Source organism: Talpa europaea (assembly GCF_964194135.1).
Source record: "Talpa europaea genome assembly, chromosome: 16".
NCBI classification, from domain to species: Eukaryota; Metazoa; Chordata; class Mammalia; order Eulipotyphla; family Talpidae; genus Talpa; species Talpa europaea.
The window spans coordinates 45188320-45202730 of NC_140084.1; the positions used below are offsets into that span (position 1 = coordinate 45188320).

At 56.0% G+C, this 14411-nt stretch overlaps 1 protein-coding gene across 1 annotated transcript; it reads right to left on the reverse strand.

The window, feature by feature from the left end:
- Positions 1 to 1215: 1215 nt before the first annotated feature.
- Positions 1216 to 14152, reverse strand: RSPH6A (radial spoke head 6 homolog A; the record flags this gene model as incomplete). The annotated part of the gene is made up of 6 exons (XM_084256953.1): positions 1216 to 1453; positions 5363 to 5480; positions 6213 to 6357; positions 8297 to 9061; positions 10526 to 10763; positions 13482 to 14152. The coding sequence occupies 6 exons, from the start codon at positions 14150 to 14152 to the stop codon at positions 1216 to 1218; spliced, it is 2175 nt and encodes a 724-aa protein (XP_084113079.1).
- Between the last annotated feature and the right edge of the window lie 259 nt (positions 14153 to 14411).

The window sequence follows — 14411 nt, forward strand, 5'->3', positions numbered from 1 at the left end:
CGTTTGCCTAGCAACGCCAGGACCCTCAAGAGGTCAAGTCCATTTCTTGTCCTTGCCATACGTCGTGGATGATCCCAGGTGACCCCAGCGCCTCCTTACAATAGTCACCCTATTGATCTCCATTGTTTCCCACGGCTATCTTACAAGTCCTCGCCCCACGGCATCTTCAGTTATGCCTGCCCACCCTTGGCCACCCCACCCCGCAATCCCGCTGATCCCCAGTGTTTCCATAGAACTCCAAGGGTTTCATCTGATCCACTACCCATAAATGCTAGCGCCAAACGTCTCCACTTTTTCCACTAGCCCTGGCTGGGGGGAGATATGTGTAAGGAGTTGGTTGTGAGAGATGTGGCTGAAGAGAGAATCCGGATCACGGTTTAACTTTGCCCTGAGAGCATTAGGGAGCCACAGAGGGAGGGGAGGCCCCTCATCATATTTGTGCTTCAGAAAGAGCTGTCCAGATGCCAAGTGGAGTGTAGAGGAGTAGACAGGAGTCTGGGGGACCAGAGACAAGTCGGCAGGGCAAGGAGTTTGGTTGAAGCAGGGCTTTGCAGAGGGAGGAAGGAAATGAGGAAATCGGGTGACAGAATGCAAAGACAGGGGGGGGGGACCGGAAACGGGGTGAAGGGAAGTAGTACCAATCTGAAAACCCCCAGGTCTGCAGCCTGGTCACAGTCCCTCGCACATCACACCCTCTTGCCCTTGGGTCTTTGCAAGTGCGGTTCCCCCTGGAATGCCCTTCCTCACTCTGTTCTTGACCACCCAAGAGTCAGCTCAGAGCTCTCAGTCTTCCGCACTCCCCTTTTTGGGTGCTCACTGCCTGGGGGGGCCTCCTGTATCCTGTGAGCCTTGGGAAAGCAAAGCTGGGGCTGCGTGGTCACCTCTGTGTCCCAATCACAGGGCTGGGCTGTCGATAGTTGCTTGATAACTGAGTGAATGAATAAGTGACGTAACTGGGCGAGATGGGGCCCAGGAAGGCCCGTGTTCCCAGCAGAGTCCAACCGCCCTGCCTTGGGGAATTTCTCACAGAGGTGGTGAACAAATGAATGAAGCACTCCCGTAAGTGCCATGGGGAAGCTTTATTTAGAGCATCTTTCTTCCTCTTCAAACCCTGTCCTCCAGGGGCAGAAAGCAAACCAACAGTGAAAAAAATAACGTGACTACGTATAAGGGAAAACGCACTATCTACCAGCTGGGGGAAGCGGGGCGGGGTCCTCAGTCATCCAGTTCCTCCTCATCATCTTCCTCCTCATCTTCCTCCTCTTCCTCTGCTGCAGCCAGGGCCTCCTCCTGGGCAGCCTTGAGGGCCTGCTCTTCCTCCACTGTGGGGTCATTCATCTCTGTGATGTCCAGACCGCTGGGGTACTCTTGCTGAACAGGGGCCGGCAGGGGTGGGTTGAAATTTTCCGGACTGTACTTGTGGCCCCAGCCGATGTAGATGTTCTCAAACTTCCTGGGGGATGGAGGGCAGGGAGGGCAGAGAAACAATGGGAAATGCTCCTTCAAAGGCCCAAGCTTAGACTTTGATGAAGGGTGAGACCCTATCATGTGCGACAGGAACTGAGCTGGAGGGAATTAGGTTTAGTGAAATAAGTCACTCATATGTGGTAGGCAGAGAAAACAAAGGGGTGAACCAATTAAAACAAAAATAAACCTTTTGGAGGGCCTCCCTGGTGGTGCAGGGGTTAAAGTCAGAGCTATCAAGCTATTGCCAGCCACTGCAGCATGAGTTCGAACCCTGGCCAGGGAGCTGACCCACAGGCGTAGCAGACCTCTCCTGTCTCACTTGCTGCTCCCCTCAGCAGTGTATTTCAGTAGATCTGCCTGTTCTGCTCCCCACTCTGTCTCTGGTGAATCCTCTCGCCCCCTGCATCTCTGGCCTGTACCCCAGCTTTTGTATGCATAAATAATCTTTAAAAAGAATAAAAAGTGGGCCTCCCCGTTGGCGCAGCGGTTGAGCGCTGGGTTGCGAAGCTGCCCGCGGCCTCTGCGGCGCCGGTTCAATCCCCGGCTGCTCCCCGGCCACCAGAGGAGGGTCCCACATGGCGCGCAGACCTCTCCTGCCACCCGCTGCTCCCCTCAGCAGTGTACTTCGGTCCTTCTGCCTGCTCTGCTCCCCGCTCTGGCTCTGGTGAATTCTCTCACCCTCCCGCGCTTCTGACTGTACCCAGTGCATGTATAAACAAAACAAACAAGCAAACAAATAAATAAAAACATGCCTCTATTAAAAAAAAATCTTTAAAAAAAAAAAAAGAATAAAAAGTGGGCCTCCCTGGTGGCGCAGTGGTTGAGCACTTGGCTGTGAAGCTGCCCGCAGCCTCTGCAGCACCGGTTCGATCCCCGGCCACCGGCGAGGGTCCCACATGGCGCGCAGACCTCTCCTGCCGCCCGCTGCTCCCCTCAGCAGTGTACTTCGGTCCTTCTGCCTGCTCTGCTCCCCGCTCTGGCTCTGGTGAATTCTCTCACCCTCCCACGCTTCTGACTGTACCCAGTGCTTGTATGAATAAATAAATAAATCTTAAGAATAAAAAGTTTAAAAAAAAATAAACCTTTTGGACTCTAAGACCAATCCATGGTGACTGGTGACCAGAGCGGTAAATGGGGTGAGAGCGGACAAGAGTATGGTGAAGGAGAGAAATGGACTTTGAGTAGAGTACTGACTGGAGGAGAGACACACTGGATATTCAACGAGGCACTCCTGAAACTTATGTAATGTTATAATGCGATGTCATTTCAATGGAAAAAAAAATAAAAGATGGAATGACAGCAAAGCTGTGGGTGGTAGGGTGAAGGGTGCCCCCTCCAGAAGTCTCTGTTCACCTGTTCACATGCAAGATTTAATGTACAGCTACTACGTTCTAAACCTTGTCTACAGCTGCCCTGGCCAACAGCGTGGGGCAGGACTGACCCCTTGAATCATGTGACCACGATTTGTGTGACCAAGAAGTGGAATTTCTGATTTGATTTCCTTTTCTCAGCTCATGTGTGATTACTTTAAAAAAAAAAAAAGTTTTACTTATTTATGCATGCAAGAATTGGGGTACAGGCCAGGGGTGTAGGGGGTGAGAGGATTCTCCAGAGACAGAGTAGGGAGCAGAACAGGCAGACTGACTGAAATACACTGCTGAGGGGAGCAGCGGGCAAGCCAGGAGAGGTCTGCTGCGCCATGTGGGCAGCTCCCTGGCTGGGGATCTAACTCATGCTGCAGTGGCTGCTGAGAGCTTTATAGGTTGCATCTTAATTCCTTGCACCACCGGGGAGACCCCTGATTACTTCTTTGACCCATTGGGTATTGAGGATTTGGCATTTTAATTTCTACATGTTGTGGATTCCCCAAATTTCCTTCTGCTCTGGATTTCTTGTTTTATCACAGAGGACATCTGTTGTATGATCTGTCCTTTGAGACTTGAGTTAGGGTCTGGCCCGGGACCTGTCCCGGAGAATGATGTGCCAGGAAGAATGAGGTGCATTCTGCTGTGTGACAAGGTCCCACCCTTCCTCAGAGTCCGGGCTGGGACCTTTGGAATGGAGTAGAGACACACTTTGATGTTCAACGAGGCATGCCTGAGACTTACACAACGTCCCTGGGGAGCAGTTGGCTTTGACTTTGTTTTCACAGCCCTGCTATTCCTGAGGGAACAGTTCCCCTCCAAGTCTCCCTCAGAGCCTTCCTGGGAAGCCTCACCCACCCCTGCCGGCCTTGGTTTCTGTGGCCCTTCAACCAGCAGCCTCACTCAGCTGAGGTTGTGCTTGCTGGGAAGGCAGAATCTCAGGCTCTACCCCTGAGTCCTGCATCCCAAACTCCTGCTCTAGCCAGTTCCCCAGGTGAAAATGGCCCAGTCAGCTCTGGTCTGGAATGCCCTTCTGCCCGCTTCCCCAATTCTTTCTCTCTTTGCCCCAAGATTTCAGATTAAGACTTCTTTTTCCTAGAATCCCCTTGAGCCAGTCGAGACTGCCAGTGGCCTCCTCAGTCTCTCTGGTGCCCTTGCCTCAGTCTGTAACAGGATATTTGGTGAGGGAGGGGGATCTTAGTGGGACATTCGGGGGAAGGAGGTAGGGGTATCTAGAGAGTGAGCACCTATCCTTTCTCCTCTGCCTGCTTCCGTGCACATGACCCATATCTGCCTTTTTCACAAAAGGCCTGGGCAAAAGGTAACATTTAAGATCTTTATCGAGAGAACAGCGGATGAGGGGCCTCCCTGATGGCACAAGGGGTTAAGTCTCAGCACTATGAAGCTATAGGCAGATCCCCGGCCAGGGAGCTACCCACATGGCACAGCAGACCTCTCCTGTCTCCCCGCTGCACCCCTCAGCAGTGTAATTCAGTCAATCCACCTGTTCTGCTCCCCACTCTGTCTCTGGTGAATCCTCTTACCCCCTGCATCTCTGGCCTGTACCCCAGCTCTTGTATGCATAAATAAAAAAAAACTTTTTAAAAAGAAAATAGTGGATGAATGAATGCACGATGGGCAATTGAGTAGTGGGTGGGTGAGGGCAGAGCTACAAATTTGGTTCTTTTGCTGTCAGAGGGACGTTGGCAAGTAAGTGTGACGAGAAGACGGGGTTGGCAAAGGCAAGCGTGCCTACTTCTGGAGGTGAAAAAACAATAATTTCCAAGAAACTATTATGTGGTTAAAGCACCAAGATGACATGAAATCCCACCTAGACCCCAGGTGTTGTAGCCAACACCAGGCAGGTTCATCTTTGGGATGGAAAAGAAAAATCTAGGAGAAAGCGTCATGCCATCTGGTGGACAGAGCTGGGAAGTGCATCCCCCGTGGCTGAGGACCGCGCCCTCTAGCGGTGGAACACAAAGACCGGGACGCGCCCGGGGCGGGAGCCAGGACTGGTGTGTGGCTGCAGGGGCAGCGTGTAGGGAGGTGTTCAGGGGCTACTTCCCCCTGGCAGTCTTTTGGGAGCAAGTCGTTGGGGTGGGGGGAGTCCTAGTGGGAGGATTTCTGCTTCCGAGAGAGAGGACTTCTCAAATTGGTGGGGAGCTAGGGAAGGAATTAACTTCCTCAGATACCCCCGCCAGGGTCACCCCAAAGGAGACTGCTCACCAGCTCCCTGACCCATGCAGCAGGGAACCCTGGGCTAGGGCTGGAGATTCAGCTTTGAATTTTTCAAGTGCTGTGTGACCCTGGGTCTGTTCCTTTCCCTCTCTGATCCTTCATTTTGTCATCTCGGTCTGGTATTTTTCCTTTAAGCCTCAGTGGAACCCCTGGTAGCTGAGTGAGAGCCTCATCCCTGGGCTCTTCCTGAAGGGGGTCCTCCAAATCTCAGCCCCCCTGGTAAGCTACCCACCCAGTCTGGCTCTGAAGAAGCAGGGGCTTCTTCAGTTAGGAGGGACGAGGAGACCTACTTGCCAGTGGCGTAGGCATAGGCCCCCGGCCAAAGATTGGAGCGCACGACAGCCAAGGAGTACTGCGGGGAGAGGCTGCAGGACAGACGAGCGGTCCAGGGTGACAGATGCATGATTTCTGCGGGATTGGAGAGGGGCAGCAGGTGAGAGATCGCTTGGGGGCATGGCCCCTCAAGAAGAGAGGGGGGGGGGGGAGGCAAGGAAGGGAGCAAAGAGGGAGGCTCGGAGGAGCCTGAGGGAACTGTGGCAACTGACAGCGTCAACTTCAGTGTCTGAACCCTGGCTCTGGAACATTCTCTTTCTGTGTGGGCCCCAGGAAGCCACCTCACCTGTCTGTGCCTGAGGGCCTGCCCCCAGGAAACGGGGCTCTTTAACTTACCTCCCTTGCAAGGTGGCAGTGAGCCCTGGGGTCCTGAGGTGGGGCACAGCCTGATTCTCCTTCCAGGGTGCCCTTTGGCTTGGACCAGGGGGCACAGTGCAGAGCGCAGGCTCGGATCACAGAAGTCAGTTTGGAGCCGGGCTCTGTCCTCCAGGCATCAGGCCCCAACCTCAGCACACTCCTGTCCAGTCTTCTAAAATCCAGCTCAAGGCCCACCTCCCCAGGGAAGGCCTGGCGAATGAGCACTGTCCCCCAAACCCTTCTGGGGCTCAGAGGAGCAGCTCCCACATCCCGGCCACAGCCACTGCTTTGTGCGTGCGTGAGGCAGATGTGCTCCCTCAGCCCTCCAGGGAGGTGCTGGGCGATGATGACCGTCCTTGAGATGGGGGGATCGAGGCTCGTGGAGATGGCCCCCGGCAGTCTGGCTACCCCAGGGCCGGTGGTGCACAGAGGGCAGAAGAGGCTTGTTACCTGCATCTTCTGAGAGTGGTGTCAGCAGTGGGGGCCCGACCTCCTGCTCCACCTCTTCCAGGCCCTCATCGCCCTTCTCTTCCTCCTCCCCTAGCTCTTCCTCCTCCTCCGTCTTCTGCAAAGGGTTCACCCAAGTGCAACGGCCCTGGAGGAGGGGGAAGGTCAGGCGGCACCGCCAGAGGCCCAGAGGCCCCGCGAGGGGGTGACAGGCCGGCAGGACACTGGGGAATGGCCCTTTTCTCAGGGATCCAGGTATGGGCAGGAAGACGTGGTTATCCACACATGTCGGGGAGGCGAAGGGGGATCCTGGACCAAGACAGCTGTGTGCTGAGGTGGGGGCTCCCGCCTCCTGCTGGCTGGGTGGCCCCAATGTTCATTCATTCACTCATCAGTTTACTGTATTTTTTTTAGATTTATTTATTTATTTACACAAGAACCGGGGTACAGGTCAGATGCGCAGGAGGGTGAGAAGATTCACCAGAGACAGAGTGGGGAACAGAACAGGCAGACTGATGAAAGACACTGCTGAGGGGAGCAGCGGGGGAGGCAGGAGAGGTCTGCTCGCTATGTGGCACCCTCGCCGGCCAGCCGGGATCGAACCTGCGCTGCAGAGGCTGCGGAGAGCTTCACAGCACAGCGCTCAACCGCCTGCGCCACCAGGGGAGGCCCTTCTGTATATTTTAAAGAGCACCTACTATGCAGAGACACTACTGGAAGGACTAGGGATACAGCCTTGAGAAGCAAGAACCCCAAATCTCTGTCCTGGTGGGGCTGACCTTCAGCAGCCCATATGATCCCGTTAGCTCATCAGATCTGAGCCAATGAAATGGGGGTGTCATGGGTGCCTCTCACTCATGCTGATTTGTCATTGGTTCACATGAGATACAGAAAAGCCCACAAGTAGGTTGACTAGGAATGAATGGACTCAAGCGTGCTGCCTGTAGCCAGCTTCCGTTTCATCCACTGAGATATGGGAACGAGAGCTGCACCTGTCTCAAAGGAATTACTTGGATTAAAAAAAAACATTGTAGAATCAATAGATGTTAGTTGAATGAATAAAAAAAATCTTAGACATAGCAGATGCTGCTTTTAATGCAGAAATGAAAGAATATCAGGGCCTCCCTGCTGGCCTAGGGGTTAAGTCTCAGCACTGTCACCCCTACAACCTGAGTTCAATCCTGGCCAGGCAGCTAACCCTCAGCCACAGCAGACCTCGCCTGTCTCGCCCGCTGCTCCCTCAGCAGTGTATTTCAGTAGATCCGCCAGTTCTGCTCCCCCCTGTGTCTCTGGTGAATCCTCTCCCCCTCCCTACCCCTACCCCTCCCAGCACTTCTGGCCTACACCCCAGTTCTTCTATAAAAATAAATAAACATTAAAAAAATACATTCTGTAGGGCCTCCCCTGGTGGTGCAGGTGGTTGAGTGCTGCGCTGTGAAGCTCTCCGCAGCCTCTGCAGCGCAGGTTCGATCCTGGCCGTCCAGCGAGGGTCCCACATGGCGCAGCAGACCTCTCCTGTCTCGCCTGCTGCTCCCCTCAGCAGTGTATTTCATCAGTCTGCCTGTTCTGCTCCCCGCCCTGTCTCTGGTGAGTCCTCTTGCCCTCCCGCGCATCTGGCCTGTGCCCCGGGTTCTAGTATAAATAATAACTAAATCTTTAAAAAAAAAATACATTCTGCAAAGTTAAAAAAACAAGAATACCAAGTTCAGACATATTAAACATTGGGTGAGTGCAGCTCCACAATCTTTCACCCACGATTCAAAATGTGAAAAATTCTAAAAACCAATTTTTTTCCCATCTGTCCGGCGGCCTGAACTGAGGCCGGGGATGTTCTCCTGCCGCAGAAAGAAGGGGGCCCTGGAGCTGGGCTGCAACCCCCTCCTCCCGGACGCGCTGGGGCGTACAGGGCAGGTACACCAGGTGGCCCTTTTTAAAATCTGGAAAATTCTGAATTCCCGAATGCATCCGGCCTGCATCAAAGCTTCCTGACAGAGGACTGCCTGCCTGCCGGCCCCTGCCGGGGGATGGCGGGCGGGAGGGGGACCCGGGGCGGGAGGGGGGGGGAACCCCCGGCCCTGACACCTCACCTGCGGCAGGATGTGCTGCTCGTGGTGCACCCAGTTGGCCATGGAGTCCACCAGCTCGAGCACCGGGATGCCCTCGAAGTCGGGGTTCTCCTCGTAGGCGTCGCGGCCCACGCCGCCCTCCTCCTCCTCGTCTCCCTCCTCCTCGCCGAACTGGTAGAAGCCGAGCGGGCTGACGTGCGTGGCCGCCGAGATGCGCGCGATCTGGGCACGCAGGTAGTTGGCCTCGGTGCCCGGGAAGGGCGGGTAGCTGGCGACCGGCGCGTCCAGGAAGCCGGTGAAGAACTTGCGGATCTTGCGCGCCTGCACGATCTGCAGCGGCGTCACGTGCGGCAGCCGCGTCCAGGGCCGGCCCGGCTCGTTGCACACGAAGTACAGGTACTTGTTGGCGCCGCTGCGGCTCTCCTCGCGCGGGATCACGGGCGGCGGCTTCCACGCGGGCTTGGGGGTCACGTCCGGGGCCTTCTCCTCGTCCTCCTCGCCCTCCTCCTCGTCCTGGGCCTCCAGCGCGTCGCCGCCCTCCGCCAGCTCCTCCAGCTCCTCCTCCTCGGCCTCCTCCTCGCCCTCCCGGAACTCCACCTCGGCCACCAGGTAGCTGCGGCTCAGCCCCAGGATCTTGCCCCAGAAGCGGCAGGTGAGGATGGGCTGCTGCTCCGCCAGCTGCTTCAGGGCCAGGAAGATGCGGAAGCTCTCGTCGGAGCTCAGGCCCACCCCGGCCTGCTCGAAGTAGAAGGCCGTCTCCATGACGTTGGGCACCGGTGTCTCGGTCTGCGGGGGGCGGAGGGGAGGGAAGGCCGCTGGAGCCTGCTCCCTACCGGGCTCTTCTGGCCTCAGGAGTGCGGAGACGGGTCTCCCCGGTGGCGCAGACCCACCCAACCTACGGTGCTGTCCACAGCCTCTGCAGCACGAGTTCGATCCCCAGCCAGGGAGGAGACCCACATGGTGCAGCAGACCTCTCCTGGCTCCCCGCTGCTCCCCTCAGTGGATCTGCCTGTTCTGCTCCCCACTCTCTCTGGTGAATCCTCTCACCCCCCATCTCTGGCTTACACCCCAGCTCTTATATGCATAAATAAATAAATCTTTATTTTAAAAAAAAAAAAGAGCGCAGACACTGGGCCTCCCCAGTGGCACAAGGGGTTAAGATGCAACCTCTGAAGCTGTCCACAGCCTCTGCCACTAAGTTCCATCCTGGATCAGGGAGCTGCCCGCGTGGGACAGCAGACCTCTCCTGTCTCCCTGCTGCTCCCCTCAGCAGTGTATTTCAGTCAAACTGCCTGTTCTGCTCCCCACTTTGTCTCTGGTGAATCCTCTCACCCCCCCACACACACACACCTCTGGCCTATACCTCAGCTCTTGTATGCATAAATAAATAGATCTTTAAAAAAAATAAATGGGGGCCTCCCCAGTGGTGCAGCGGTTGAGTGCTGGGTTGCGAAGCTGCCCGCAGCCTCTGCAGTGTTGGTTCCATCCCCAGCAGCCAGCGAGGGTCCCGCATGGCACACAGACCTCTCCTGCTGCACCGGCTGCTCCCCTCAGCAGTGTATTTCATCAGTCTGCCTGTTCTGTTCCCCCCTCTGGCTCTGGTGAATCCTCTCACCCTCCCGCGCTTCTGACTGTGCCTAGTGCTTGTGTAAATAAATAAATAAATCTTTTTTAAAAATTAAAAAAAAAAGTGAAGAATTGTTTCAAAAAAAAAAAAATAGCAACTGCATTGCAGAGTCCTTTCAGGGACAAAATGCGACCCTTCTAGGGGGCCTGGGAGGGTCAGAATCATTACAGGACATCCTTAAGGAAAGGGGCGCCAAGCAGCGAGAGCACATTTCCCTGCCAGTCATGGAATTACATAGTCTGAATGTCGCTGGGGCACGGTGGGTGAGTCTTAATGGGTGGGTCTCAACTTACAAAAGGGGAAACTGAAGGAAGGGATAAGGATCAATTTAGTGTCGAGGCACTGAGTGTCAGAGAAAATGACCCCCAAAATGAGTTATTTTCTGGAGGCAGCCTGCAGACTCAGCTGTCTGAAAAAGCAACTGAGTTGCTTTTCCTCAGCTTCAAATCTTTCCACGCTGCCCCAGTGGAAAGGCGGGGCCCTGAGCCTAGTGTTCCAGGCCCTCTGTGGCCAGGTTCCCAGTCCACTAGACTGAAATGGCCAGTGTTTGGGGTGCTGCCCTGCTCTGTCCCCCCCAGCCTCCCGCACAGGCATGGCCCATCCTGCCCCACGGGCTCGCTCACCACTTCCTCCTCCATTTCCTGTTCGCCTTCACCCGGGCTGCCAGTCCGGATGAACAGCGCCTTCTGCCTCTCGGCCATCTCGTAGGTGGGCTGCATCTCAGGGTCATCCCGCAGGGTGTCCAGCTTGGGGTGGAACCACTCCGCCTGCGAGGTGCGGTTCAGCGACTCCAGGAGGGACAACGGGTCCTCCGGCCGCTGGTTCAGGATCTTGGTCAGCAGGTTCACCAGGTGCTCGTACCTACCTCCCCGGAGGGAGTGGGAGTAGGGGACACGGCCCACTCAGTCTATTGAGCTGGGTGCTGGGTGCCTGCTCCTCTGGCTGGCACTGGGGACACAGAGGAGAAAGGTCCCTGCCCCAGTGGAGCTGACATCCTGATGGTGGAGAGAGGCATTAACTGAGTAGGCAAAAGAGACTGTTAGTGCTGGCAATTTCTACAGAGACAAATATAGCAAGAAATACCAGGGATAAGGGGCCTCCCTGGTGGCGCAAGGGGTTGGGGTGCAACCAATGGAGATATCTGCAGCCATTGCGGCACGAGTTCGATCCCCGGCCAGGGAGATACCCACATGGCGCAGCAGACCTCTCCTGTCTCACCCACTGCTCCCCTTCGCAGTGTGTTTCGGTCAATCTGCCTGTTCTGCTCCCCACTCTGTCTCTGGTGAATCCTCTCACGCCCCCACATCTCTGGCCTGTACCGCAGCTCTTTTATGCATAAATAAATCTTAAAAAAAAAAACAAAAAAGAAATACCACGGATAGTATTTGAGATGGGGAAGATCTCATCAAGGTCACATTTAAGCTGAAATCTGCTTGAAGCCGAGGGGCAAGCCATGCAGCTAATGGGGGGAAATGTGTTTCATTCCAAGGGAACAATGTGTGCACATGTCCTGAGACATTTTATGAGTGTAATCTTGATACCAAAATCTCAAGAAAACTAGGAGGAAGGACAATTCCACTCCTGTCTCATTTTACCAAAATATAGATGCCGAGGGCCTTTCTGGTGGCCTTGGGGTTAAGTCTCAGCGCTATTACCACTAAGGCCTTAGTTTGATCCTGGGCCAGAGAGCTACCCTCATGGCGCAGCAGACCTCTCCTGTCTCCCTGCTGCTCCCCTCAGCAGTGTATTTCAGTAGATCCCCCTGTTCTGCTCCCCACTCTGTCTCTGGTGAATCCTCTCACCACCCTGCACCTCTGGCCTATACCCCAGCTCTTGTAGGCATAAGGAAAATATAAAAATAAATCTAAAAAAAAAAAATATATATATATATAAAACACCCAGTCATGATTTTTAGAAATCTAGGAAACTAAGAACGGAAAGTAATTCTTCATGATCTTATAAAGGGGCGAGTTCCAGTGACCTAACATAGCAGTTAAAGATGGGCTGTTTCCTCCGTGAGTTGGGACTGAGGGTGCCTCCCTTCACCACGTCTGGAGGTCCCAGCCGACGTGATTTGACATGAAAATAGAAAGAAAAGGTCAAAGGGCTGGGGAGATGCAGAGCTGCCAGGTGAGTCGATGATCAGATCGGGAATGATGGGCAAAGTCTGGGGCTGAGGGTGTGCCTGGCGTGTTGGGTGGGACGGTGAGGTTGGTGTGGCTGAGTGGAGTGAGGAAGGGGTGGGGAGGTGACTGCAGCGATCATTCCTAATAGCTTCCATTTGCTTGAGCCAAACACCATGCCCGGCACCTGGAGCAGTGCTGAATTCTCACCACAGCCACACAGACACCTGAGGGAAATGCTGAGCCCATTCTCCAGATGAGGAAAGTGAGGTTTAAAAAAGTTGTGTATTTCGTCAGTCTGCCTGTTCTGTTCCCCGCTCTGTCCCTGGTGAATCCTCTCACCCTCCCATGCGTCTGGCCTGTATCCCAGTTCTTGTATAAATAAATAAATAAATAAATAAATCTTTTTAAAAGAGTTGTGATCGCGAGGTTAGACAGGATAGCACAACCGGGATCTGAAACCAGGTTGGTGTGATTTGTAAACAAGTACATTTAGCCCTCAGTGGTGTGGAGACCCTTTGGCACCGTTTAGAGGTGGTAGAGGCCGTGCCTGAATTGGGGTGGGTAAGCAAAGGTGGGACTTCGGTCTGAGCTTTTCCACAAGGGCTAGCACTGCTGAGGAAGAGGTTCATTTTGACTTGACTTTAGGATCTGAGTCTGAAGCTGGCTAGAGAAGAAGTCGGAGCTGGCAGGGGCTGAATGATAAGGGGTTTGGAGGCTTGGAAGGCCCTGAACCTTCCCCTGGGCGCCAGGGAGCCATGGCAGACTGAGCATGGGCAGGATAGTCAGCTTGTGCTTCACCAACACGTTACTTCTCCAACCTCATCGTCCACCCGGAGCTGGTCACACCAGCCTCCTTCAGGTCCCTTGTCAAATGTCACCTCTGCAGACACCTCCCTTGGCCTCGGGCTACTGAGCCTTAGGCTCCCTGTCTCCCTTACCCTGCCGTAGCATTTCCCACCCTGTCATTCATTACATTTAATGTCCGCCCTCACAGCAGCATGTGAGCTTTGTGAGGATGTGACAGGGGCTGAGAGGTGTGCTGGGGCTGCAGCTGAGTGTCCCAGAGAGTGTGCTCCCCACTCAGGGATAGCGGAAGACAGGGCTTCAAGCTGGAACCTGGCCATGACCACATACATCCCTGTTATCGTGGACAAAGGCCCCAACTTGCCCAGCTTTCCAGTTTCTTGATCCGTCAATGGGGTAGCGGTGTGATTTCGGTTGGGGAAAGAAGGTGTTAACTGTTAAGTGCCCACAGAAGGCTTGTGGGTACAAAGAAATGCTGCCTATTATCAGCATTTAGCCCGACTCCTTAGTCTGAGCTAGAGGCTCCCAGAGTAGTGGCCAGTTCCACCAGGTTTAATGAGGGCCCGAGCCAAGGGCGACTGGGGGTGGTGGGGATAGCCCTGCCTGAGCCTGGTCCCATCCCAGCCCACCCCACCTTGCCCCTCCTCACAGACTGAGGTCGCAGTTGACGCTGGTCTGCAAGAGGTAGGCCTTGGCGTTCTGCACCGCCAGCTCCCGAGGCTCAGGCTCGGGCATCTCCACGCTGTAGGGCATGAAGCCCAGCTCAGAGGGCGAGAACTGGAGGTCAGGGTCATCCTTCACATAGGGCCCGTGCTGGGCGTCCTCGAGGACGTGCGGTTCCCGCCCGTGGTACAGGCCGAACTGGTCCCAGTGCTCGGGCGGCAAGTCCTGGTAGGTGGACTCCAGGTGCTCGAAGAAGCTGCCTTGGCGGAGGCGCAGCTGCTGCAGCATCTGGCTGGCGTTCTGGGTGATGTCTTTCCCGAATTCCTCCAGGTACGGCTGGGACCGTCTCCCCAGCTCCACACCCAAGGGCTCCTCGGCCCCCAGCAGCACGTCTTCCGGCGGGAGCGCGTCCGAGGGCTCGGGCGGGGGCCGGCCGTCGTCGTCCTCCGGCGGCCAGCGCGGGAGGCCAGTCTGGTTCAGCAGGAACTCCCGGCTGCCCGGCTGCCCCCAGGTGTCCAGCAGGAGTTCCCGCTCCTCTTCGGCGGCCGGGGGCTGGGCCGGGCCGGGCTCCACGCCGCGCCCCTCGGAGAGCTGGGTGCTCCTCCGGGCGGAGAGCTGCTCGGGCGGGGGCTCGGGGTCGGGCGGCGGGTCCGCCATGGCGGGCGAGGGGCCGCGGGCCGAGGAGGGCGTGCAGACCGGCCGGCCAGAGGGCTCGGCGGGTCTCGGGGACCCGGGCGGGCCGTTACCAGGGGCGGCGCGGGCCCCCGGGCTCCGCGCAGGCGCCGGCGCAGCCCCGCGCCCTCGGGCCTTGGCCGAGCACCCCGCCCGCCCCAGCACCCCGCCCGCCCGCCCGCCCGCCCGCTGCCCGCGCCGCCCCGGAGGGTGGCAGAGAGGATGCGGCAGCCACGCCCCAGAC